At 47.0% G+C, this 25044-nt stretch overlaps 1 protein-coding gene across 8 annotated transcripts; it reads right to left on the bottom strand.

The window, feature by feature from the left end:
• Positions 1-24347, bottom strand: LOC123085967 (GTPase HflX). Of its 8 annotated transcripts, none has more exons than XR_006440196.1 (14): positions 23904-24345; positions 23543-23685; positions 9772-9888; positions 8657-8771; positions 8045-8182; positions 7311-7406; positions 7111-7224; positions 6938-7006; positions 6772-6842; positions 6500-6593; positions 2773-2906; positions 623-748; positions 441-530; positions 1-268 (listed from the first exon to the last, which is right to left on the bottom strand). XR_006440196.1 is itself a non-coding variant. In XM_044507661.1 (13 exons), exons 1-13 carry the CDS (start codon positions 24288-24290, stop codon positions 170-172), a joined length of 1662 nt encoding a protein of 553 aa, XP_044363596.1. In that variant the 5' UTR covers positions 24291-24344; the 3' UTR covers positions 1-169. The 8 variants fall into 8 exon arrangements, 3 of the variants coding, with proteins under 3 accessions (XP_044363596.1, XP_044363597.1, XP_044363598.1); XR_006440195.1 differs by lacking the exon at positions 1-268 and adding an exon at positions 2541-2677 and having other exon boundaries at positions 435-530; positions 23904-24346; XM_044507661.1 differs by lacking the exon at positions 6500-6593 and having other exon boundaries at positions 2773-2869; positions 23904-24344.
• Positions 24348-25044: the final 697 nt, after the last annotated feature.

Genomic DNA, 25044 nt, shown 5'->3' with positions numbered 1-25044 from the left:
TTTGAGGAAAAAAAACTGTGTACTTGTTATTGTTGCGAAAACTGTGTACTTGCTGCCCTACAAAGGTCAAGTGGGAAACAAGATAATCTCTCCTACTAAACTTTGTACGTCGCCCGCCAACAAAAACCATATGACGGCCGATGATGGACTCGAGCTGGAAAAGGGATGATCATAGAGGAGCAGCCACCTGCTGCCGCAACGGCGTGAGAAGCCTTGCAAGAGGTAGAGGCACATGTGCTTTTATCAACGTGCCATTTTCCATGTACTCCTGCAGGTAAGATTGATTGCGCCAGGTCATAAAAATCTCAAAGTTTGCGTCCTCCTTTTTTGTAGTTTATGAAATTTACATGCTGGGTTTGGATTGACTTCATAGCGGGGTACTCCGTATTTAAAAAAAATGAGTTGATGTTTTGCTTTCAATGAGCAAACAGGACACTCACCGTTTTCTCAACCATTCCAACCTTATGTATGTCATTTAACAGATCTCCTTTGTCATACGGAACAAAAGCTTCTATGGGCACCAGTGAGTCCTGCACAAGACACATACATAGGCGTGATTCACCTCAGATAAATTAAAGATGCACCACATGCCTCAAAAGTCCAGAACCGAAACAGCTCATACTTTCAACTTTGCTTGGATTGCATTGCAGAACTCTTCCAAACCATCACCATTCATGGCGGATATGCAGATTATCCCTTGTTTCTCGGCTTCCTCCTTCACTCTCAATGGGTTATCGGTATTGTCAATCTGCATGCCATACAACTTACTTCGGTCAATTCAGAAACATATTAATTAACAGCAATTCAAAATACTATTTATCCAGATCTTAGGTATTTACTAATTTAATTATCAATGTCTTGGTGCACCAAAATAACATTTTATAGGGAAACGAGTGGGAGGATGACTAGCAGCAGCTGCCATTGACTGCAGGGTGTGACAACATCAGAGATATGGCATGCTCGAGTAGCAACACGACTGGCGACGAACAGGATATGCGATGGCGGGTTTCCTTCGCCGCCGATCTCATCACACGCACAGTCTCCTTCTCCGACGGCATGCTCACGCTACGGCGAGACGCTCTCCGCCTCGTTCTCTCGAACAGGCGCGGAGTTACGGTGGACGCACGGTTTCTCCGTTCGGGGGAAATCGTCGACATCGGCGAGATTGTTTCCTTCCCGTGTCATTTCGCGAAGATTCGAGATCGACTACCGGCGGCGAGCGCTACGCCGACGAAGGAGGCGCGGGGCGAGGGACGTGGCAATGCGGTACACGGGAAGGGCACGGGGCTGCGTGTGCGTGGGCCAAGTCCAGGCGAAACGGACCCAAGCCCCACTCACCGCCCGCCAATGGCGGATGCAAGCCACGTGGGAGCTGATCCGGCCATCCATCCCCATCGGCAGGTGGGAAACACTGGTATAAAGCCCCCGCCTCGCCCGATCCTTGACCTAGAGGATTCACTCTCCCACTTCTGGGCGGCGGAGAAAAACCCTAGATCGAGAAATTCGGAGTCGTTCGAGTGGTGGAAGGGCAAGGTCGGAGGGGATCCCAGATCCTTTGCGGAGGTCGCGGCCGCTAAGGTACCACCTCCCATGGCGACCGAGGTGGGGCGTGGGAACCGTGGAGGGGGCGGAGCGGGACATGCGAACCGCGGAGGAGGGCGGCAACCTGGCCGTGGCAACGGTCGCGGAGGCGACCGCAGCAAGTTCTCATGGAAGCGGGACGAGGGAAGCGGCCACACCAACTCTACATCCTCCACAATCGCGCCGGCCTCGGAGGGCGCCTCACGGTGGGACGAGGCGGCGGCGCCCAAGCATCGCGACCAAGACGGCGGGATCTGGGTGCAGAAGGCCAAGGAATAGTCCGAATCTGGCGGCATCTCCACCGGGCATCAATCTGCTTCACCTCGGCGCCACATACAGGGAATACAAAACCCTGCTCAGGTGTCTCCGTCCAAAAAATCCATTGCCTGCCCCATTTGCAAGTCTTATGAACATCCTCCTATTCTATGCCCTCAAGCATATTGTGAAAGATGCGGCAAATTAGGACACCTTGCTTCTGTTTGTACTGAATTTCTGCCATGGGAATGTGTGGCACCGATGTGTGCGTTCCAGGGCAAAGGGCAAGGGTTTTACTATATTCATGACGCTTGCTCCGCCAACCAGCTTAAAGAGAGGGCTAATAACATTGTGGTCACGATTGTAGAGGGAGAAACATCTACTAGACAAATGGAACTTGATTTATCTGCTTACTTAGCTACTGATTGGTGCTGTTCAGCTCATGCAATAGGACCAGGAACCTTTGTAGTGCGCTTTCCTAATCCTCGAGCAGTGGCCCAAATTTGCTATGTGGGGAAAATCACTCTTAAAACTAGCGGGGCTGTTATTCATGTTACTAAATGGTCATCTGCTGTTGGGGCTAAAGGGGTTATGGAAATAGCTTGGGTCAAAATTAGCAATATCCCTCTGGACAAAAGGAGTAATAGGAATCTAGCTTATGTTGCCTCGCTGGTGGGTGTTCCTTTGGAAGTAGATGCTGCTACCTTGCACCGTCCGGCATCTGTCAGGGTCCGGATTGGTTGTAGAAATGTGGAGGAGATTCCTGCAGTCGCAGAGGCTGTGCTTGGTGATCATTTTTATGATTTCTTTTCTGAAGTGGATCAGATTCTGGTGAGGGATCCTAATAGAGAGAAAAAAGTTGTTCAAGCTTCCTCTAATCCTGGTGAAAAAAATATGGAGATGAAAAATTCCTTGCTGTCGACTCCTGGAGCTAACCTGGGTAGTTTTTCCACTGGGCTTGGAGGGAAATCTCCCTGCATTCCCCAGGGGGAAAAACAGGACCCTATTCGGGAGTCGCAGGAGAGTGTGGAATCTGATGAGTCACAACACACGACCTTGTTTTTAGATTCCTTCAATCAAGAGACAATGGATGAAAAAGTAAGAGAACAAAATGAAAATTCTGCTGTTATAAGTATGCAAAAAAACAAAAAATCTTACTCTGATATTGTGAAAAAAAATCAGCAGGTTGAGAAGGTGGTTGGGGAGGCCAAGACGGCCAAAAATAATGAATACAGAGTGGAGTTTCCTGATATGGAGGGGGATATTGAAATGATCCCTGCTCCTCCCCCGGTCACTGAAGAAAATCTTCGGTTCAGTCTGAGGAATGCACAGAACAAGATGGAGAGGGTTGACGAAAAGGCCAGGGCAGCTGCAAAAAAGAGAGACATCGAAGGTACTCCTCGAGTCCCCAACTCTTTTGATACGCTATCTAATCCTGAACTTATTCTCAGAGCTGTGAAAATGGGAGTAAACATCCCAGATGCTGATTTTACTAATGTTGATATCATTAGAGAATTAGAAAAATGTAGAAATGTGGAAACTGTTAAGGACAAACAGACTCAACCTGATGTGGGTGGGGGACATTTGGTATTAACTAATGCAAAAGGGGACCAGACTCCTCTTAATATGAACTGGGAGGATAATAGTGATGTGGATAATGATAACTTTGTTGTGGTCCGATCTAGGAAGAAAAGAGAGAGAAAGATTAATGTGGTGATAGCTAGACCTTGCACTAGAAGTCAAAAAGGGGGGGCTTCCTTGCAAAATGTTGCCGGTGGATCTACTTTGCTTCCTAGTAGAAACACCAGGCAGGGGGGTGTCAAAAAGAAAAAATGAACGGTATATTTTGGAACTGCAGGGGAGCAGGTAAGAAAGGGATGACTACCTGCTTCGCTGATATAATAAAAGATCATTCCCTGGACTTCCTTGGTATCCAGGAAACTAAGAAGAAGAATTTCACCCCTAAACTCCTTAGAAAAATTGACCCTCTTGATAAGTTCAATTGGAACTGGATCCCTTCGATTGGTAAGTCTGGAGGCATATTGTGTGGGACTAGGAGAGAAACCTTGGAGATTATTTCCTGGTCGGGGGGTGAATTCCTTATGCAGACTACTGTCTTTGATGTGAACCTCAAATGTGTGTGGACCCTAGTGGTGGTATATGGGGCAGCCCAAAAAGAGAGAAAAAATGATTTCCTTGCAGAATTGGCTACGACATGTGCCACGATTATCAAGCATAGAAATATAAAAGAATTGGCTACATGAGGTGTTGCATCACACTCATCAAAAGAAAAAATGTGGGATTGTATTAAAATTGGACTTTGAAAAAGCATACGATAAGATAAACTAGGACTTCCTGCTAGAAAGTCATCGTAATCGTGGCTTTGGGGCAACCTGGTGTGGATGGATCGAACGAATCCTACATAATGGCATGGTGAGCATTAAACTGAACAATGAAACAGGTGCGTATTTCCAAAGTCACAAGGGGGTCCGGCAAGGCGATCCCCATTCTCCTTTCCTTTTTAACCTGGCTGTAGAGACACTCTCGAAAATGGTTCTTAATGCACAAAAAGAGAAAATGCTGACGGGCTTATCACCTGACTTGATTGAGGGGGGTGTGGCTATCCTGCAATATGCAGATGACACTGTAATATGTTTTGAACATGATAAGGAAGCGGCTGTGAATCTGAAGCTTCTATTGTACCTGTTTGAACTTATGTCAGGACTGAAGATCAATTTTATGAAAAGCGAAATCCTCTGTGTCGGTGGAGATGATAGTACCCTTTCCTTTTATGCTGATCTCTTTAATTGTAGTATTGGACATTTTCCAATGAAATACTTGGGAGTCCCAGTCAGTTTCTCTTCTTTGCGTAGCATAGACTGGGATTTTATGGATGAGAGGTTCCTTAAATGCTGTGAATCCTGGATTGGTAATGCAGCATCTTCGGGTGGGAGGCTCATCCTTCTCAATTCCTCATTAACTAGCATTGTCTTTTACTATATGTCTATGTTCCTTCTTCCTAAAGGGGTGATTGAGAAACTGGATAAACACCGTAAGCGGTTCTTTTGGCAAGAACATGAGGGGCGTAAACGATACCATCTAGTGAGATGGAATAGAATTTGTAGATCCAAAGAGAAAGGGGGACTGGGAGTCAAGGATCTTCATAAACAGAATTTAAGCCTCCTCACCAAGTGGTGGTGGAAGCTGGAAACTAAACAAGGGCTATGGCAGGATGTGATCCGGGCCAAGTACTTTAAGCAAGACACGGTGACCTCTGTCAAAACTAAATTCAATGACTCGCCAATCTGGAAAGCAATCATGAAAACTAAAGATTACTACCTGGCTGGCAGAAAAGTGAATTTACAATCTGGAGATCTTGCTAGACTGTGGGTTGATCCAGTTGGCAATGAACCTCCCCTCCAGTTGCAGTTTCCTATGATTTATGATATTTGCAATGATCAGGATATCACGGTTGCTAAGTTCAGGGAAGGGGTGGAGGAAAAAAACTTTTTTAGAAGGCAACTCCACCCTCCCATGCTTGAGCAATGGAATAATATCAAATCTATAGTGGGGACTTGGCCGATGACTGGCGAAGCCGACCAAGTGGTCTGGACCTTGGGGAAGAAAAGTAGGTTTACTACGAAATCTGTTTATGAATATTTGGAAAGAAATGTGGCGGGGGCAAACTACAAGTGGATATGGAAAGCAAAAATTCCCCTTAAAATTCAAATTTTCCTTTGGCAACTGTTTCAGGACGCTATCCTAACTAGAGATGTGATGAGTAGACGAAAGTGGCTGGGAAATCCTACCTGCTCCTTCTGTGCGGAGAGAGAAACATCCCAGCATCTCTTCTTCACTTGCCCTGTGGCCAGAGTCCTCTGGAGGACTGTAGGCTGTGTACTGGGCACGGATCTGTGTCCAAGTAACATTTGGCAGTACTATTCATGGGCTTACATGTTTTTACCTGATGGGGAGAAATTTTATACCTTTGGTCTAGCAGGTTTATGTTGGGCGATGTGGATTAATCGTAACAATGTTACCTTTGAGTCTAAACAGATGAGGTCGCCTTTTGATGTGGTTTACTCTGCATGTGGTTTTCTTACCTACTGGGCAGGTTTGATGATGGAGCGCGGAGCCAAGATGCTGAGGACCAATGCATCGAACATGATGCGGATCTGTGCAGCGCCGAGGGGAACCTCAAACTGAGAGCTGAAGCGTTTGCTGCTGATAGATAGTTCGTTTGCTCCTGCGTGAGTGCTTAACTATATCTGGAAAAATAGTCCTTTCGCCCCTGCGTGGGCTCATGGTTTATGTCTGGAGTAACCCTCCTAAAACTTGTTGGAATTCTCCTGGTTAGAGTTAGTCGGCTGGTTTTAGGGTGTCGTTGGGTTTTCGCCCCATGGTGAGCTGCTCGATGACGAGTGCTCATTGTGGGTTTCCCAGTGGTGCTTTGAGCTCGCTTCCCCTTTCTAGGTCTCCTTTTGAACTCTTAAAACTATTTGTATTTCCGTTATGCTAAGTAATGGAAAGGGGTTATGCCTGGCTCGAAAAAAAATTTAGAGCAAACACAAGCTGGAAGCTTAAAATTTGACATGTACTAACACTTGAAATTAGCTTAAAGCGATTAGATTGTTGTCAGTATAGGTCACTCCTAACAACGAACCTTATTCCACACAACCAACTTCGGAACCGAGTCTATATCCAGCTCTTTCAGTACTTTGTCAACAGCACCTATCTGTTGTTGAGCTAATGGATGGCTGGAACACACATGACACAAACACTATGATACCTAAATAGATGCATTGAATTGAATCATAATGATGAGAATATCTTTTGTACTCCCTCCGTCCCAAAATATAAGAACGTTTTTAACACTAGCATAGTGTCAAAAACGTTTATATATTCCGGGACAGAGGGAGTATTTTAGTTGCACACCTGATATCTGCAAGATGAACAATAATTGATGATTCTGATATCTCCTCCAGTGTTGCTCTAAATGCTGCCACCTGGACAAGCACCAATAGTTAATGCTCAGAAGATCATAAAGGGGAGGAGGGCCACAATAAAGCTTGTTCACGAAGATGATGTCTAGAAAGCATACCAGCATAGTGGGTAGCTTCTGAATGAACCCGACAGTATCTGTTAGGAGGAACTCAGTGCCGCTCTTCATCTGCAAAGTGGTCCATGCACTGATTAGACGTCGTACCTTGCACGGACACTTAAAAGTGTCATATATCTAAGTTTCCTTGAGATGTCAGTTTCTTAGCAACATACCAACACCCTCCGTGTTGTTGGGTCTAGTGTGGCAAATAATTTATCCTCAGCGAGCACATCAGCTCCAGTTAAGCGGTTCAAGAGTGTACTTTTTCCAGCATTTGTATATCCCACCTGATTTTTTTGGAAACTTTATCTATTAATAACTAATAATTAAAAGGACCTTCCTATTAGACTCAACAAAAATTCCATGGTTATACCAGAGAAACAACAGGAATAGGCACCGACCGTCGACGGTTGCGATAAAGCTTTCGATGTTTTCGGACAGACTCCAATTCCTTCCTCAAAGTGCTTATCTACAGAAGATACTTAGGTTCGAAAATCATCAATTCCAGAAAAAGAACAGGAAGTGCAACTAGAGTAAGTATTTCCTCCGTCCGAAAAAGCTTGTCCCTCAAATGGATGTATCTAGCATCATGTTAGTGCTAGATACATCCATTTAAGGGACAAGCTTGGGACAAGCTTTTTCGGACGGAGGAAGTAACAAAATTATATACAAGTTTCTCAGACATTAACACGAGGAACTCGTGCGTAACTAGTACATGGCTACAAATCATCATTTCTTCTACACAACAATGGTGAAAGTGACATGTAATTAACAAATGGGCAATAGGTGGTTACAAAATGATGAAGTCACACATATTACATTGCTCGAACTACTTAATAAACAAGAAATGGAGCATCTCTGGCTATGTTCTGGTTACATATATTGAACTGTATACACACCCTGATACAATTTACATGATAGAGAAGATCTTAACTAGTAAAAGATGAGATCAGATTCCATGGCACAAAAAAAAGGTACAGAATAAGAACATTATTCCTCTATTGAACAATTAAATGTCCTTAAAGCATTGGAGTATTTTGAACCTTGGTGGTTTCGTATTTGGCAGTTCGCATATAAATTATCTAACTGTAAGAACAAGAATATTACTTGTGTTCTCAAGATGCGCTTGTCAACTTCAATTTGTTTCTCACCCATACCCTTGACTTGGCCTCCCGACTGCCGCTCAAGGTGAGTCCACAGTTTTGTCAACCTAGGAAGTTGATATTCCATTTGTGCCAGGGTGACCTAAAAAGGAAACATCGGACTTGTGCATCAATTCCAAAGCAAATGAAGTTACTTTCCACTGTAAAGATATCTCAATTAAGTCCGCACATTAAATGTTTATGTAGAAATTTAGTCTGATGATGATACAGAGTTATGCACATAACTTCAGATGTTCACAAATAGCAATATAGTTCCAAATATCATGTCATCAAAACGGTGATGAGCTGGTACAACTTCGTCTTCAAGATAGTATGCCAGAGAAATGTTTTACCTTATGGCAACCTAACAGCCCAGCATACCCACTCAGCATTCATAAATGTAAAGGGGGCAAGGGACATACACTACTACACCAGTAGTGTATTGAAAAGATCATTTTCCATGTTATCCGAATATTGGTGAGAAGTCATAACCTCAGAAAATATCTTATAGGATCACTTAGTGCAGCAGTCACAGAATACCTTAAAGGACCGCTTAACACCTATTTGTTATGTTTACCTGCAGAGCAGCTTCATGTGTCACTGCCCTTTGATTAAAAATGTCCAGAATAAGAGCAGTCCGGTCACAGACTCGAACACCTCCACCAAAGGACTTCTCCAAGTTACGCAGCTGTCTGTTTAAAATTGAGCAAATAATCAAGGAATAAACTCTCAGGACAAGATTGTTGAAGTGTATATGTGGATTTCCTAGCCCTTTCCATCAGTTTGGACTTTTGATTACGTTGGCTAGTGCATGAAGCTTAACATGGTATCAGAGCCTAAGGTCTTGAGTTCAAGTCTTAGATTTCGTAATATGTCCAAAAATTGTTGTTGTCCCCTCTCTCTCCATGTATAGGCCTCTTGAGTCGTACCACTTGGTCTATTCACGAGTTGACTTCCCGCGTCACACGTGAGAGGGGTGTTGAAGTGCGTGGATTGGCTAGTGCATGAAGCTTAACAAAGATAACTAGACTTCTCTTTTTTTTTCTTTGTGTTTAACCTCGGGGCGCAGAAGTGAAGATAAACAGAGGCACTCTAAGGGTATGTTTGGTTCATGCCATAACAATGCCCTACCAAAATTGGCCAACAATTTGCTAATTCCTTGACCATTTATTGGCCCAAAAGTTGGCAAGATTTATGAAAAGAGTGTGAGAAAAGTTGGCGAGATTCCATAGGCAACCAAGATCTTGGCGACCAACCAAGCAAGAGTTGAAGTAACATATCCTACCATAATTTTGGTGGGATAAAATTGGGCAGCAACCAAGCATACCGTAAATTGCAAACCGAACAAAAGATAGAGTGGTATTCCCTTCGTTTGGAAATGCAGGGCAGAGTTTGACCGTGCAAAGTTTGAAATCTAACCTTATAATTCTTGTACAGCATTTTTGAATCGTTACAACGTTCAGTCATAAAAGGTACTTTTGAATACAAGTCCAATGATATCAATTGTGTGTAACAAACCCACATATTACTGGATCATAATTGTTAGCCAGAGTTTGATATTCAATAGTCAAAGTACACATCACATTTCCAAACGGAGAGAGTAATATTTTTCTCATTTCAACACAAAACAGTTCTTTGATTGCAATAGCTTCAGTAGATAAAATAAACACGTTGAGTCTGATGTGAGCTCACCCAGCAGACAACTCATCATCGAAAATTATAGTCTCAATATCAAGGGCCTGAACTGCACTCCTAATTTCAGCAACCTTCCCTGAACCAATATAAGTCCTTGGATTTGGACTTGAAAGCCTGATGAAAAGTAGAAAACATGAGACCTAACTGAGAAAAAAAGATATGTACAACGTGACAAACATCTCTAGCAATAGTCCCTACAGGCTAGATGGGGGCAAAATCTTTTATCCCGATTGGATTTAATTAACCTGACACAAGGACTGGATGCTTGGGAAGGGGGGGGGGCTATTTCGGTGTTTGGATAGTTATTTTTTTCCTCCGGCCTCAAAAACTGATTTGGGGGCCTGACTAGGGGCATTGCTGGAGATACTCTGAGGATTAATGCACCCAAAAAGTAGATCTAGATTGTTCATTTGGCAAATGAGCTTACTGGATTTGACAGCAGACTAAAGTTTGTTGTATGTGGTATGTTTTCATTTCCTAAGCTCAAACAATAAGATATAAATATTCGTATTAGATTGTGTAGAAGTACATGCTCTAGCCAATGCAACCAAAAGACCGATCTGATGGAAGAGACTAGGCAGCACATTATACGTCAACACTCCCCCTCACGTGTGGCTCCCTCAGGCCTAAACGTGGACCGAAAGTGGGCTGCAATTTAATTGCGCCAGCCGGGTCTTGAACTCAAGACCTCTTGGCTCTGATACCATGTAGAAGTACATGCTCTAGCCAATGCAACCAAAAGACCGATCTGATGGAAGAGACTAGGCAGCATATTATACGTCAACAGATTGGGGCTGGATTGAACCAATCCAGGCAAACTGTGGTCATATGACAACCAATAATTCAAGATTGCATTTCCTTTTTCTGCAGGCTATTGGTTCTATATGTTGGAGATATTTTGTACCACGTGACATGACAGCCTTGAGCTTGTCTCTCACGTATAGAATCAGGCAGTTGTGGAATCAGAAGTAGTTAGAGATATATTTCATTTATTTTTCTATCTCTCTATCCCTCCATGTATTCATCCTCACGGTTCAACAACCGTAGCCCTCAATAATACTACGAGACCCAAAGTCTCGATCTATCAATAAATACTACGCGGGCACCCATGTATGGGTGTTGAGACGCTTCCACCAAATCCAACATGGTATCAGAGCTTCCTCTCCCATCACATCGCCGACAAGGGCCCTCCAAGGGTTACCGTGGTGGCGGTGGCCGCCCCAAGTCCAGCGGCAGGGGCTCCAGCAGCGGAGGCAGCAACAACGGCGGTGGCAACAGCGGCTACAACAACAACGGCGGCAGCAGCTACAACAATAGCGGCGTCGGTGGCCACTACAACAACAACCATGGCGGCAGTGGTGGAGGCTGTTGAGTATAATCTACTACTACCATAAAAGAAAGAGAGGGGCAGATCCAAACAATCACATCCATTCATCATCCAAATCTAATGGCTCTTAATCCTTCTGTGTTTAACGCTACCAACCACGCCCTTAATCGATCGCTAACCCACCCTTAATCGATCGCTAACCAGCCACGCCCTTTAAAAAACTTGTACGCACGATCTCTCGCCCCCTCCGCACAACCTCTCGCCCCCTCTTGCTCCTCCCCGCGCCGTCCGCCGCCCGTCGCTCCTTCGCTGCGGGAGCCGCCCACCGTCGCGCCTTTCGCCGCGGGACAGCCGGAGCCGCCGCCGCGGGCGCCACCCTCCTTCGCTGCGGGAGTCGCTGCTGACCGTCGCGCCCTTCGCCCTGGGACAGCTGGAGGCCGCCACCCGTCGCGCACCGGGGGAGCCGCCACAGCCCGTCGCCGCGGGACAGCCGGAGCCGCCGCGACCGTCTGCAGCCGCCCGCCATCCTCTCCCGCCTCCCGCTCATCCTCGCCCACCTTCCGCCGCCCGCCGGTCCTCTGCCGCCTCCGCCGCCCTCCTCCCGCCCATCCTCTTCTCCTCCGCCGCGAGCATGAGCAGTCGCCCGCCGGTCCTCCTCTGCTGCCCCAACAAGGTGGGAGAGCACGAGCATCCCGCCGGCCTTCCTCTGCTGCCACTCGGAAAAACGCGAGCGCGGCCGGGTGGCGGTGTCCTCCTCTGCTGCCGACAACGACCTCATCTAGCCAGTAAGTTTTCTTTACATTGAATTGTGAATTGTTTGAACAGCATGCTTGTGGTTATGTTCCTTCCACACAAGACAATCTGATGCATACATGATCCTTCTGGTTATGATTATTTTAGTGCATAGATGATCCTTCCACACAGCGAACAAAATTAACCACCATTATTCTGGGACAATTGCCGCAGGTGAATTATCATGATCCAACGCCAATGCCACACCCAGCACTAAAAGGGTTAGAGTCTGGTTTATGAGTATTTAAGCTCAATCTGATTTATGAGTATTTAAGCTCTTTGTATGGTTCACAAATTGTTTGCTGTCACTCCAATTACCTTTTCAATGCTCTCAAAATTCTGCACATTCCTTGGGTGGCATGAAAATTACCACCCAGAAGATTCTGAGCTTTCTGATCTAAGATATTTAGGCAATCTCACTCACAATATTTTATATCTACTATTTTTGCCTCCTCCCTAAGAACACCTACTTTATTTATACAGGTTCAGACCATTCCCACTCATCACCATTCCCACTCATCACCATTCCCTGCATCTAAGGTCCATTTTGTCACAGTTTCAGATTTACTAAAACACTTAACAGTTTGATTTACTCAAACATTTATGAATTGAGCTTCTCAATATTACATGACAACTCCGCATGCCTACTCTTAAGATCCCTGTGTAGCATCGTTTTGTCATTGGACTGATTTAGGATTTAAGAATTAAGCTTCTCAATATTACATCACAGCTCCGCATACCTACTCTTAAGATCCCTATGTACCATTGTTTTGTCATTCTACTAATTTAGGATGTTCCCCAATACATGTCACAGATGAGGAATCATCGTCCGTCTGCGTTAGGATCAGCCGAGCGTTCCCCATTTAAAGATCTGAAGAATACGCCTACTCATGATACTTACATATGCTCTAGGAATATATACACAGTATGCATCACACTCTTATAGTGTTGATGTCCTCAATGGTGTCCAAAAATTTCTTTGTAGAATCAAATAAGCAATGAAATATATGAATAAGTTTACAATTTAGCTGTGTACCACAAAGAATTATGGAAACCCGATTTCAGGTGTTTTGGATATGTGTGTTCAGTTCCGTAGGCAATGGTTTACAACTGTGTGTTTTCAGATTTTTCAAATGAATTTAACCCTATGGCTAGAGCATCTTCAATGAAATGCAAACCTGTTCATTTGTCTTTACCATTAATAGTTGAATACTCCTGCTGGAATATTCAGGTCTGCTATTTACGCTTTGTGTGCTATGTTTTGCTCTCACTGTACTTCAATAAGAATATATTATTCAAATTGTTCACCGCGATGTCCTATATTTCTATGCCTGCAGGTGTGACACCGGGAGAACAATTTCTAGATGCTAAATTGAAATGTATTGTAATATCCAGTGTCTTGCAATGTCACTCTTTCATTATTGAAGGTATGTGTTTCACAACGGAATAGAAAATCCTAAATTTTGTATGTGTGATTGTTCAACAACCACAACCTCTGCACCTCACTGTCAACCACACGCAAGCTTCCTCCTTGCTTTAGGTGAGAGCATTGATTTCATCGCCTTTTTAGCTTGCTCAGGTTGCAAGTTTGATAGGTTTCCCCAACCCAGGTTTGGAACCCCTTTGATTTTGGTTCCTTACTACAACTCTGTACACAATTTTGTTTCTTTGTCACAGTTTGATCGATCCATTCTTAGCTACAAATGCTTATCTACTACCCCTATAAAAGGAAGAGAGGGGGCAGATCCAAATAACCAGAACCGTTTATCTAGCCCATCCAAGGGTCTAAAACATCTCTGTGTTTAAGGCAACAAGCCACTGATCAACCGATCTAATCCCCGTACCGCTCGTCATCATCAAACTATCCGCACGCCACGCCTCAACAAAAATAGAAACTGCCTGCACGCCTTCTGCCCCCGCCGCCCGCCGCTCGCTGCTCCTCCTCTGCCAACGCTCCTTTTCTGCCAGACGAACGGCTGCGCACGGCCAACGTCCCGCCCACCGCTGCTTCCTCACAGATGCGAGCGGATCGCCGCCGCCGCCGGCTGCTCTCCTCTTCTGCCTCACGGATGTGAGCATGGATCGCCCCGCCGCTCCTTCGAATCTGCCACACGGACATGAGCGCGGGTCGGCTGCTGCCCCACAGATGCAAGAGCGGGCCGCCACCACCGCCACATTGGGGCCCTCGCCACCACGCGGGCGAACTTTGATCAGGTTTATTTTATCTTAACACCTAACATCAAGCCACCAGTTCGGTGTATCCCCATACTCTATATTTTTTGCAAGAACATGCAAGACGAGGAGCAGCGAAGGAAATCTGGTTCCATGAAACACCATGGATGGGCCTGCTTCATGTTCAGTTTCCAGTGCAGTGTACCTCATACTCATGTGATTTTCCTTTTCGTAAACCATTGCAAAGAGCTTCATATTCAGTTTTCTGTTTGCTGCTTGACTGCTTCAAGTGTGTACAGATTGCACATACCAAGTTTCCTCAACTGTTCACGGACTACGGGGTGTAGGTTTCAAGTGTGTACAGATTGCATGAATCAATTTTGACTTCCGAGAATTCTGAAGCCCGCTACTCAATTTGTAGTTGGCATTTTTTAATGGGTTGTTTGGTTTCTTGAAACAACTACTCTGAACTGAAGCATGCATTTCTAAAGATTGTTTCTGTAATTATTTTCTCGCTACAAATGTACTATCTCCTAGCTTTGCCACTTTGGAGACATTTCATTAAACCGGGCCTTAACCACCTACTATAATCGGAGAGATTTTCAGAAGACTTGCTGATGCATGATTACACTGCTAATTGCTACAGTAGTCACGCAGACGCAGCTTGGTGCATTCTTCTCTTCTTTCCCTTTATATTTTCTTCATCCTTGTGCTTGTAAATTTGTAACTCAAGAGGTCACAAACTTTTGCAATCTGGAGGTATCACTTTCAGACTGGTACATATGCATGTAGCTGTTCATGAAGCATCATTTTACTAAAGTGTCCAATGTATGTTCTCTTATAATCCAGGTGCTTGATCAAGGCTGCGTATGAGCTTATTAACATCGATGGTGTGCTAAATGTGATCATAAGGAACCTGGAAAAGGAGTATGTCTCTTAATGGACATCTTTCTATTTTGCATTGAACTTTGATTAATTATTTTACTGTACATTTTCCAAAATTCAAGGATTGGCTTCTTACTCATTACAAATGGTTCCGGTCTTTATTCTTAGTTTTTACAGTTACATAAAGAACAATGTTCAAATTCACTGACCTGTGCATTGTGACAGTACTTCACTGTATGTTCATTATATATGCATGTAGCAATACTTCCTTTCAATCTATTCATTAGTTCGTAAGCTAGATCGTGTGCCAAGTTGCATTTACTGGACACTTGCTACTCTTTTCCTTGTGCAATTATTCAGTCCTGGTTATATTTTGTGGTATTTCTGAGTTGCATAAATGACTCGAAACATCGGGAGCTACTAAATCTTACCTGTACTGAATTTGTGCTTTTTTGTAATATCAAAATACGGTTCTCCTTCAAAGTATTATTTTTCCTTCTACTGAATATGCTTCTGGAAAAGGATCTCAACAGATCAACCAGAAGGAGAAGAGAGCAGCCAAAGAGAAGTTAAGAACAAGACACATGCTTCAGATTAACTCCTATTCCTGGACCTATATGCTTTTGATGATTGAATTAGATAAAACAAGTATATATTTCTAAAGATTAATGGATTCTAATCGTATGATTTTGACATGCAGCTAAGTTTTCCATATGTCTGACTATTGTGTTGCCGTGCAAATATACAGAAGGATGGTCTACCTTTTTGGGACTTGGTTTTGTGAATCGATGTGTTATCTTGAGCAAATATCTTACTATTTGTACAGTGTTATAATATGAACTTTTACTATTGATATATCATACTGTATGTCGAATGTGTCGATACATATATACTTGCGGCAACTACTAACTGAAATTTATTTTTCACCTACAAAAATATATAGAATCTTCGTCCATGTTTTCATGTCGATACCTGATTTACATGTCCATACAGTTGGGCTGTTCGAGCTAACACTGCAAGGCCTTACAGTGCATCAGGGGCATCTAATAAAGTTTTTAAGTTTGTGCCTAGAACTATTATATCCAGACAAGATACTTGCTTGCAGAACCATCAGAGCTGGACCTTCAAGGTAATTTTACATAATCAGCGGCTGGGCACCCACAATCATCCATGATTTGTGTCGAAGCGAGATAAGGTTTACTCATGTTCTTATAGTTTGTTTCTCTTTTCTGTTTTGCTTGGTTGATTTTCAGTTATAGAGAAGAGTTAGAGTTGGATGGAGTATCAAACAATGGAATCAAATCATGCATGGAATTGTAAGTCAACCATATAAGCATAGACATGTTTTCAGTTTTCCAATGTATAGTGGAAGTCATTTAAGTCGTTTGAAATATTAATAGAGAGTTTTTTCTATTGATGTTTGCTGTGAACGATGTGAATATATTCCCTTAAAAAAAATCGTGTGAATATATTTGGATGGTTTCATCTTCAAATAAGATCTCTATCGTAGCAACAATTTGGAATAAAAGATACTCCCTCTATAAACAAATATAAGACGTTTTAGATCACTAAAATTATATGTTCACACCTATACCAGTCTGAAAACTGAATAAGGATCAATTTTATTTTAGATAAACGTGCATTTGCACGTGTACGATTACTAGTGTATATTAGGAAGTATAGGATAGACTAGGATTTGTTCCTGCCTTGTCTTGTACTCCAAGTTGGTCATTGTACTCCTATATATATATACACAAGGCTTAAGCATGACATCCATCATATTTCGTAACAATCTCTCTCTCCCTTCTAACATGGTATCAGCCTAATCAATCCTAAACCCTAGCCGCCGCCGCTTCCACACCCGCACGCCGCCCCCGGGGCGGTCGACCTCCATGACCGCCGTGTCGAGGGCCGCGCCGCCCGTACCTAGGGTTCGTCCGCCGGTTGTGTTGACCGGCTGCCCAAGAGAGTCGTTTTCCCGAGCCCTTGCTTCGGGGTTTTTCTCTCTCTCCGGTCGCTTTGATCGGCGTTTACTTTTTGGTTTTCCGATCTTAGATCGGTTTGCGTCGCCCGCCGCCGCCGTCGACCCCCGCGCCTCTACTCCAACCTTGTGGCGCTAACACCGGCAGCCTTCAGCTGGAACGAGATGCGGCGTCTCAGGGACGCTTGAGGTCCGCGCGTTCGTCCGCATGATGTTCTCCGCCAGCCATCGTCATCCATCGATATCTTCATCATCCATCAAGAATGACTGCATCACAACATCCGAGGCCGGCTGGGCTGCACCCCAGCTGTGGCGGCCGCTCGCGGCGTGGCTGTTCTTTTGCTAGCCCGTCGTTGCATTAGCTCCTCACGGCGTGCATGAGTTGGTTGCTTGCACGTCCCGTGCATGTATGCTTGCATACCTAACACTCTTGTACAGTCGTGTGATGCATGTCCCCAATACCTCGTCGAGTTCGTTCACGTCTTCTTGATCTGGCTAGCCATGTCCGGTCTGATCAACCGCATGCGTGCAATTCCACTGGATCCGTGAAGATCATCACCGAGTTCAGCGCGCCTCTTCACCAATCGAGCAACAGGTTGCCGCTGCATCCTTCTGTCGGACTGCAGCGCCGCCGCCCCGTGGTTCTCCTCGCGGCTGCATCGACTCGCGCGTCGCCGTTGCGTCGCCTCTTCGGGGCGTAGTGCCGCGATACGCGGTCCCCGCCGCCGTCCCGAGGCCGTCCCCCGCGGTTGCACCGACCCGCACTCCGTCGCTGCACCGCCCCTTCCGGCTATAGCGCCGCGGCCCGCGGTCCCCGTGACCGCCCCGAGGTCTTTCGCCGTCGCCCGGACCTGCCCGCCGCTGTTGCGTCGCCCCTTCGGGCCGTAGCACCGCGGCCCATGGTCCACCGCCGTCCCCGCACGTCGACCTCCCGTGGTATGCGCCGCGCCGCCTCCCTTGGCGCGGGAACGCCGCCGTCCGCACCGGTCTTCGTCATGCTGTCAAGTTTCTTGCCCACTTCGAGCACCGCCGCCGCGCTACTAACCTAGCCGCCGCTGCTCTTCTTCGGCAGCCGCCGCTACCCCCTTAACCGCCGCCGCCCGTCCACCTCCTTCGTCTTCGTCCAAGCACCAGCCCGTCGCCAACGTTGCCGTCATCTACCCCGCCACTTCGTCTACTCCAACCACCGTTGGTGACATCGGCCCCCATGCCGATTGGCGCCACAACCGTCGTCGAGTCTTCTTCTCTGCTGGCCCTCCGACTCCTCGACATGGCGTACGGCTCGTGCAGGTCCCTTGTCTACGCATGCCCGGTGCTGGCAACACCGATATGTGCATTCGTCCACGACGTGTCCCCGGGCCTGGCAAGCCTGGCGCGACGCTTCGTCAACTTCGTCTTCGTCCGTCTATGCATGCCCGGTGCTGGCAACACCGACGCGTGCCTTCGTCTATGACGTGTCCCCGGGTTTGGCAAACCCTGCGCGACGCCTCATCAACAACATCTTCTTCCCGGCGCACCACTACTCCGACACCACTGCGCCCATGACTAACTCACTCGGCGCCTCCTTGCACCCGCGGCTCCACGCCGGGGGGAGGGGGGCGGTATAGCCATGTCGTAAGGCACGAAGAACCCCAAGTATGGGTTGTGCTGCAGTGGGAACTGGTTGCCGCAGCTGCCCTGGTCACCACGCCCCCGTACGCGCCCACGGCCACGGTCACCACCGTCGCCTTGGCGGCTGTTGTAGCCGCGCCCGTGCTGCTGGCCTTGGTTGTGATCAGAGCCGCGGTCGCCGGAGCGGTCGCCACGGTCGTCGGGGCGCGGCGTGAGACCTCCAGCCGAAGATGAGCCACCGTGACCCGAGGAGCCGCTGGAGGGGCCATCGGTGTCGTGGACGGCGAGCACAATGGCGCTCTCCTTAGAGGCGCGCTGGGCCAGATACTCCTCCGCGAATTTGACTCACGAGAAGACTGTCTCGAACGGCGTGAGAGGCACGGTGTCACAGAGAATGACGCGGATGGTGTTGAGGCGCTTGTCGAGGCCGTGGAGAAACTGTGTGGTGAGGTCCACCTTCGTGACGACGTGATCGATGTCGGCAAGGCCGGCGATGAGCAGCTTCATGCGTCACGCGTACTCATCAACCGAGAGGTCCCCTTGCTAGAGGTTGCGGTACTGGTGATTGAGGGTCATGTATTGAGTGGCGCGATTTGCGAGAAAATAGTCTCGGATCCAGTGCCAGAGATCATAGGTTGTGGTGGCACCGGTCACATGGTCAACGATGGCATCGGCAAGGGTGGCATACATGGACAGGGCAACATGGGCATCGAGCTCACGGTATTGGGAGTCCGCGTTGGGTGGAGGGGGGTGCTCGATGAGGTAGGTGACGCTGTAGCGAACGAGAACCATGAGAAAGAAAGATTTCCATTTATGATAGTTGTGATCGGCAGGGTTCAAGAGAAACTTGAAGTGGGCGGTGATGTCGGCGTTGAAGATGAGGTGACGAGTAGTAGGGGCAGGAGGCGGTGGGGACGGCGCCGGCAAGGAGAATAGCGGCGCAAACTAAGAGGTGGTGGCGGCGGCAGTGGTACTAGGGTTGGAGGATTGGGTGCCGAAGATGAATGGGGGGGAAGAGCTGCCGGTGGTATTAGGGTTGGTGTCGGCGGGGGTGCTTGCGGCGGCGGAGAGAGAGCCAAGCGAGGTGGCGGAGCTAGTGGCCGAGGAAGAAGAGGAGTCTGTAGCCATGGCGAGAGGAGCGTGGAGTCTGATACCAAGTTGAATAACTGAATTGCACACCCTATTCGATTACAGAGGGTTGCCCCGAATAGATACATGAAGAGCGCCCGAGATTAGTGGCACGCAGGCCTGGGCGACGGGTGCGTAATACGTCTCCAACGTATCTATAATTTTTTTTATTGTTCCATGCTACTATATTATCTATTTTGGATGTTTTATATGCATTAATATGCTATTTTATATTATTTTTGAGACTAACCTATTAACCTAGAGCCCAATGCGAGTTTCTGTTTTTTCCTTGTTTTTAGCTTCGCGGAGAAGGAATACCAAACGGAGTCCAAACGGAATAAAACCTTCGCAATGATTTTTCTTGAACCAGAAGACACCCAGAAGACTTGGAGATCAAGTCAGAAGAGCCACGAGGCGGCCACAAGGGTGGAGGGCGTGCCTAGGGGGGTAGGGCGCGCCCCCCTACCTTGTGGGCCCCTCAGTGACCCCCTGACCTAGCTCTGCCTCCTATATATTCACATATATTCCCAAACCACCAGAAGCATCCACGAAAACACTTTTCCACCGCCGCGACCTTCTGTTCCCGTGAGATCCCATCTTGGGGCCTTTTCAGGCATCCTGCCGGAGGGAGATACGATCACGTTCTACATCAACTCTATTGCCCTTCTGATGAAGCGTGAGTAGTTTCCTCAGATCTACGGGTCCATAGCTAGTAGCTAGATGACTTCTTTTCTCTCTTTGATTCTCAATACCATGTTTTCCTCGACGTTCTTGGAGATCTATCCGATGTAATCTTCTTTTGCGGTGTGTTTGTAGAGATCCGATGAAATTGTGGATTTATGATCAGCTTATCTATGAATATTATTTGAATCTTTTTTGAATTCTTTTTATGCATGATTTGATATCTTTGTAATTCTCTTCGAACTATCAGTTTAGTTTGGCCAACTAGATTGGTTTTTCTTGCAATGGGAGAAGTGCTTAGCTTTGGGTTCAATCTTGCGGTGTCCTCTCCCAGTGACAGTAGGGGCAGCGAGTCACGTATTGATGTGGAGCATCCTATGGTCATCCCCATGGACCTACCATCGTCTCACGAAGTGCCAAGAGGACCTATGACTCGAGCTAGAGCTAGAGCTCTCGAGACCGAGGTGACTTCTCTCCTTAGTGATATTGCATATGATCCCCTAGAGACATGGCTACTACCTAAATTCGAGATGTTGTGCATGATCAGGTACCAAGAGGACCCTCCCGAAGATGCACGTGAAGATGGACAAGCCGCCAAGTCCAAGGATGAAGAGGAACGTCGAAAGGAGAAGAAGGCAGCTCCACGACCCGAACATCCGGCCCCGAGCCCGGACATCCGGCCGCTGGAGACATCAACTACAGCAGCATTCCAGCCGCCAAGCATCTACAGGCCCCGGACATCCGGCCCGGCCCGGAAATCCGGCCCCAACGCCCGGATATCCGGACAAGCTGCATACACAGGACAGATGAAAAGCCCGTCAGCCCGGACATTCGGCTTCTCCCGAAAGCCCGGACATCCGGCCCGACGCCCAGACGTCCGGCCCCGTCTGTCTACGCACAGTAAAGGGCCGAGGCCCATGTACTCTTTCGCCCCTCCCCCCTAGACTATATATACTCTCCTCCTACCTACGTTTTAGGGTTAGCGTTGTGATACCTCATATTAGAGATAGAGCCTCGCTCATCGACATCGGATCTACTCCACGAGAGAGACCGCGGCCCCTCTACGGAGAAGATCCCCTTGGATTCAAGACCCCCTTTTGGGTGGCCCCCATCAAGACCTCCTTTGGAGAAGAACCGGTTACCGTGTATCGTCCCTTGTTGAGCGTGGATCTTGTATCTCCTTTTGTGTTCATGGATCTAGCACATGTGTGATCGTTCTTGTTGGTTTGAGTGATTCTCTCGTGTTTCACCTCGTGTTCTTCGTGTTCTTCGCGGGATCCGCTCCTTTCGTGAAAGATCGGCCATCTAGGGTTCCACCCTATATCATCTTGGTATCTAGAGCCACGTTGATCATGATTTCGGAGCCTCCCCGTTGTGTTTTCTAGCCTTGTTTTGTTGATTTTCTTCCTAATTCGAAAATTCCCCACAAAAATAGCCCCAATCTTTTTTTTGTGATTTGTTGGTGTGATGAACTTTTGTTGGATTTGATCCGCGGATTTCATGTGTTGTAGGTAGATCTAGCTTTTCGTCATCTTTTCCCCAATTTCCATCCACAAATTTCCCCGAATTTTGCCTGGATTTGACCTCTCCATGCGAAGTTCACCAAGTTCGTCCACGGATCCAGAGCCCGGACATCCTGTCCGACAACCCAGACATCGACCACCCACGGACATCCGACCATCAAGCCGGGACATCCGGCCCCTGGCAGCATCACTTCCATCCACCGCCCGTTTCCCGTCCAATTTTGCCAAATTTTGTTCCGGTGCCCACATACACTTCCGGATACCACCACCTCTTCCGCATAGCACCGCCATATACTACATACACCACCATCGCTTACCACTACCAACTCCAACAATTTTGTCACGTTTGCTTTGAGAATTTGAGTTGCGGTTCCATGTCCTATTGTGTTTCGGCTATTTAGGTACGGTTCGACATCAACATCACCGCCGCTCATCTTCGCCACGGACGCGTAATCGATAACGACCACTCGACCATTTTGACACCATACCGTAAGCAAGAAGCGGTAAACTCATCTTGGTATAGTGATACATCATTCTTGCCATTACATTGCTAGCCATCATAGCCTTACTCTTTCGCGTCGCTTACCCATCGAGACTAGCCTTTGAGTATTGCCGGCAATGTGACTTGTGCACATTAGTGATCATACTTCCCATAGCATACATATATCATTGGTGCATATCTTGGTATCATCTCTTGTGTCACAAGGTTGTCATGGGAAATACTTATCTCTACTTTGCTGCATCACCCTTTCCTCTTCAAGGAAAAAATCAACGCAAACTCAATAAGTAGCAGTTCGATCCTACAATCTAGGACTGTACGTGACACACTAGAAGTACATGCAATGTTACATATTAATTTTTCTATCTCTCTGTCCCTCCATGTATTCTTCCTCACGGTTCAACAACCGTAGCCATCTGTAATCCTACGAGACCCAAAGTCTCGATCTATCAATAAATACTGCGCGGGCAACCATGTATGGGTGTTGAGACGCTTCCACCAAATCCAACACTATAAAGTTGTGCAAGTTAGATATCTGAGCATGCTTGGCGCTTGCTGAAAGAATCCATTGCTACAGTTGTGTCTGATAATATGATTGTGCGACCTGCTTACCAGGTTTGGAACTCCTTTTAGTATTACTATAAGTCTTGTTATGTCTCAGTCGACTGAGGCTTCGTTAAGTCTCAGTCGATGCTATATCCATAAGATCTTACATTGAAATCCGTGCAAAAAAATAATTCAGTTTTTTCTTTTTCTCTCTTGCATGTTATTGTCATTTGACCGAGACTTGGTTAAATCTCAGTCGACTGAGACCTAGCCACATCCTATAATAACTATACTAATCATTCATCAATTTTATTTTTGCACATGAATCGTCAACAATGGACTCGGACTTGTCACGCCAAATATTCTCCGCATGTCCTCAAACACGATGTAGACAAGACAAAGCATGGTTCCTGGTTCCTACATTTGGGTGGCAAACGGAAGGATTTTTAGAAAGAAGAAAAAAAAAGGCCGTTTGGGGAGTTTTTTTTTTTTTGAATGCCTTTATGGCAGGCCGTTTGGGGAGTAAATATAGCTACGTTGTGAATCAGTTACTCCGATATAGCAGGGTCCACCTCAACAACTCAATGAGAATCAGTTAGGAAATGAGGGGGTCAGGAGCTTACTTTTGATAGGTCGATCCGAGAACCATGAGCCCAGCAGTATCAGCTAACTGCTCAAGCTCCTTGAGCGATTCCTCTATGCTGAAGTTATCTCTTGCGGCCCTCTTGCACTCGACTCCAACTAGGTAGGTCTTCTCTTGAAATATCTGCAGCAAGCTTCCAGTTTCAGTCCTTGGACCACACCATAGATTCAAATAACAAATAGAGTTACTTTCTGGAATGTAAGAAAACAGGGCCATCTCCGGTGAATTCGGTAGCTGCATCTAATTGTCTCATCCTCAATTTCTCACAAGCATCAGCGATTCTTATTTGTGCGGGGGCAATTCATGATCCTAGAGCAGCTAAGCAATACGAAGTCGTCTACCTCTTTGCCGTTGATGAGCTTGAACCGGGCGCGCTCCGCCGTGGCATCCTCTTCCTCCTGCTGCTGTCGTCGCCTGCTCTTCGGCTGCTCCTGGGCCTCCGACGGGCCCACAATATCAGCCTGCCCATCTCTTCCCTCCCGTTCACCGCCGTCTTCTATCTCACCGACACCACTCTCATCCTCGACCTCGGTCTCCGCTGGTGCGGGGGTTGGTGTCTCTAGCAGCCGCTCGTGGAGGGCCCGGACCACCCCGCCGCGGCTATGGCGTGGCTGGGACCAGCGGTAGGAGGCGTGACTCTGACAGCGTGGGCTCGAGGCAGCGGTGGAGGTGGAAGGGAGGGGGGGAGAGGCAGCGGTGAAGGACAAGCAGAAGCAAGCGGCTCTCATGGCGTGACGAGAGGACGCTTCTCTCTAGCTCGTTCTAACGGCCCAGTGGATTGGGTGAGGAAGTTGCGTCCGGTGATAACGTGGACAATTCTCGGCCATTGGATTGGATGCCGCGGGGGACGGTGTACCGTCAAGTTTGACCAAGTCTTGGAAATGTGGCAAAAATCATTATTCACTACAGCTAAGTTGTGTTCCTCTGGTTTTCTTGGCCACGGGTTATACCAAAGTTTTAGGCAAAATTGTTTGCCATGCTTGGTTTTCAGACGGGGGCCAAGCGGATGATGCTTGGTTTTCGGATCGGGGCTGAGCGGATGACCGTCAAGGGGTGATTTTGGATTCTCTCCGATGAGTTTGAGGACAAAGTCGACCCCAACAGTAAAGGTGGTTTGGTTCCTGGTTTGTGCTCTCCCTTTCTTTGGGCCTACGACTACCACGTCACGGGATACTTGGCCGAGGAGGTTGGGGCGATCCTACAGATCTCGGCTTTCAATCCGGCGCGAGAGGGGCAACGACGAGATGGCATGCAAGGATTTTAAGAGGCCATGGTGGGTGACTTGGTGTGCGGGGTTGTGGCTCGACGCTCTTCAAAGCCCCGGTGTGGACCTCTCTCGGTGGTCGGACATCCGATCATCACACTCACCAATTTTCTAGATAGTTTATGGACCAAGGTAATGCCTTGGAAAAGGAAGGGTAGGTTGCACCATGTGGCAGTGCATGTTAATCTTCAAAGTGTTCGTAATTTGAGGAGGGATGC

This window comes from Triticum aestivum, chromosome 4A (assembly GCF_018294505.1).
Source record: "Triticum aestivum cultivar Chinese Spring chromosome 4A, IWGSC CS RefSeq v2.1, whole genome shotgun sequence".
In the NCBI taxonomy this organism is placed as follows: Eukaryota; Viridiplantae; Streptophyta; class Magnoliopsida; order Poales; family Poaceae; genus Triticum; species Triticum aestivum.
The sequence above is the reverse complement of the archived record's forward strand: the minus strand, read 5'-3'. Positions and strand labels throughout refer to the sequence as shown.

Excerpts from the sequence above, each read along its gene's own strand:
- LOC123085967 (XM_044507661.1), bottom strand. The coding sequence starts at position 24,290 with ATGAGAGCCGCTTGCTTCTGCTTGTCCTTCACCGCTGCCTCTCCCCCC. Across the intron at positions 7,407-8,044 it reads AGCGCATCTTGAGAACACAA|ATAAGCACTTTGAGGAAGGA; the intron begins GTAATATTCTTG and ends TATCTTCTGTAG. Across the intron at positions 531-622 it reads CAATCCAAGCAAAGTTGAAA|GACTCACTGGTGCCCATAGA; the intron begins GTATGAGCTGTT and ends TGTCTTGTGCAG.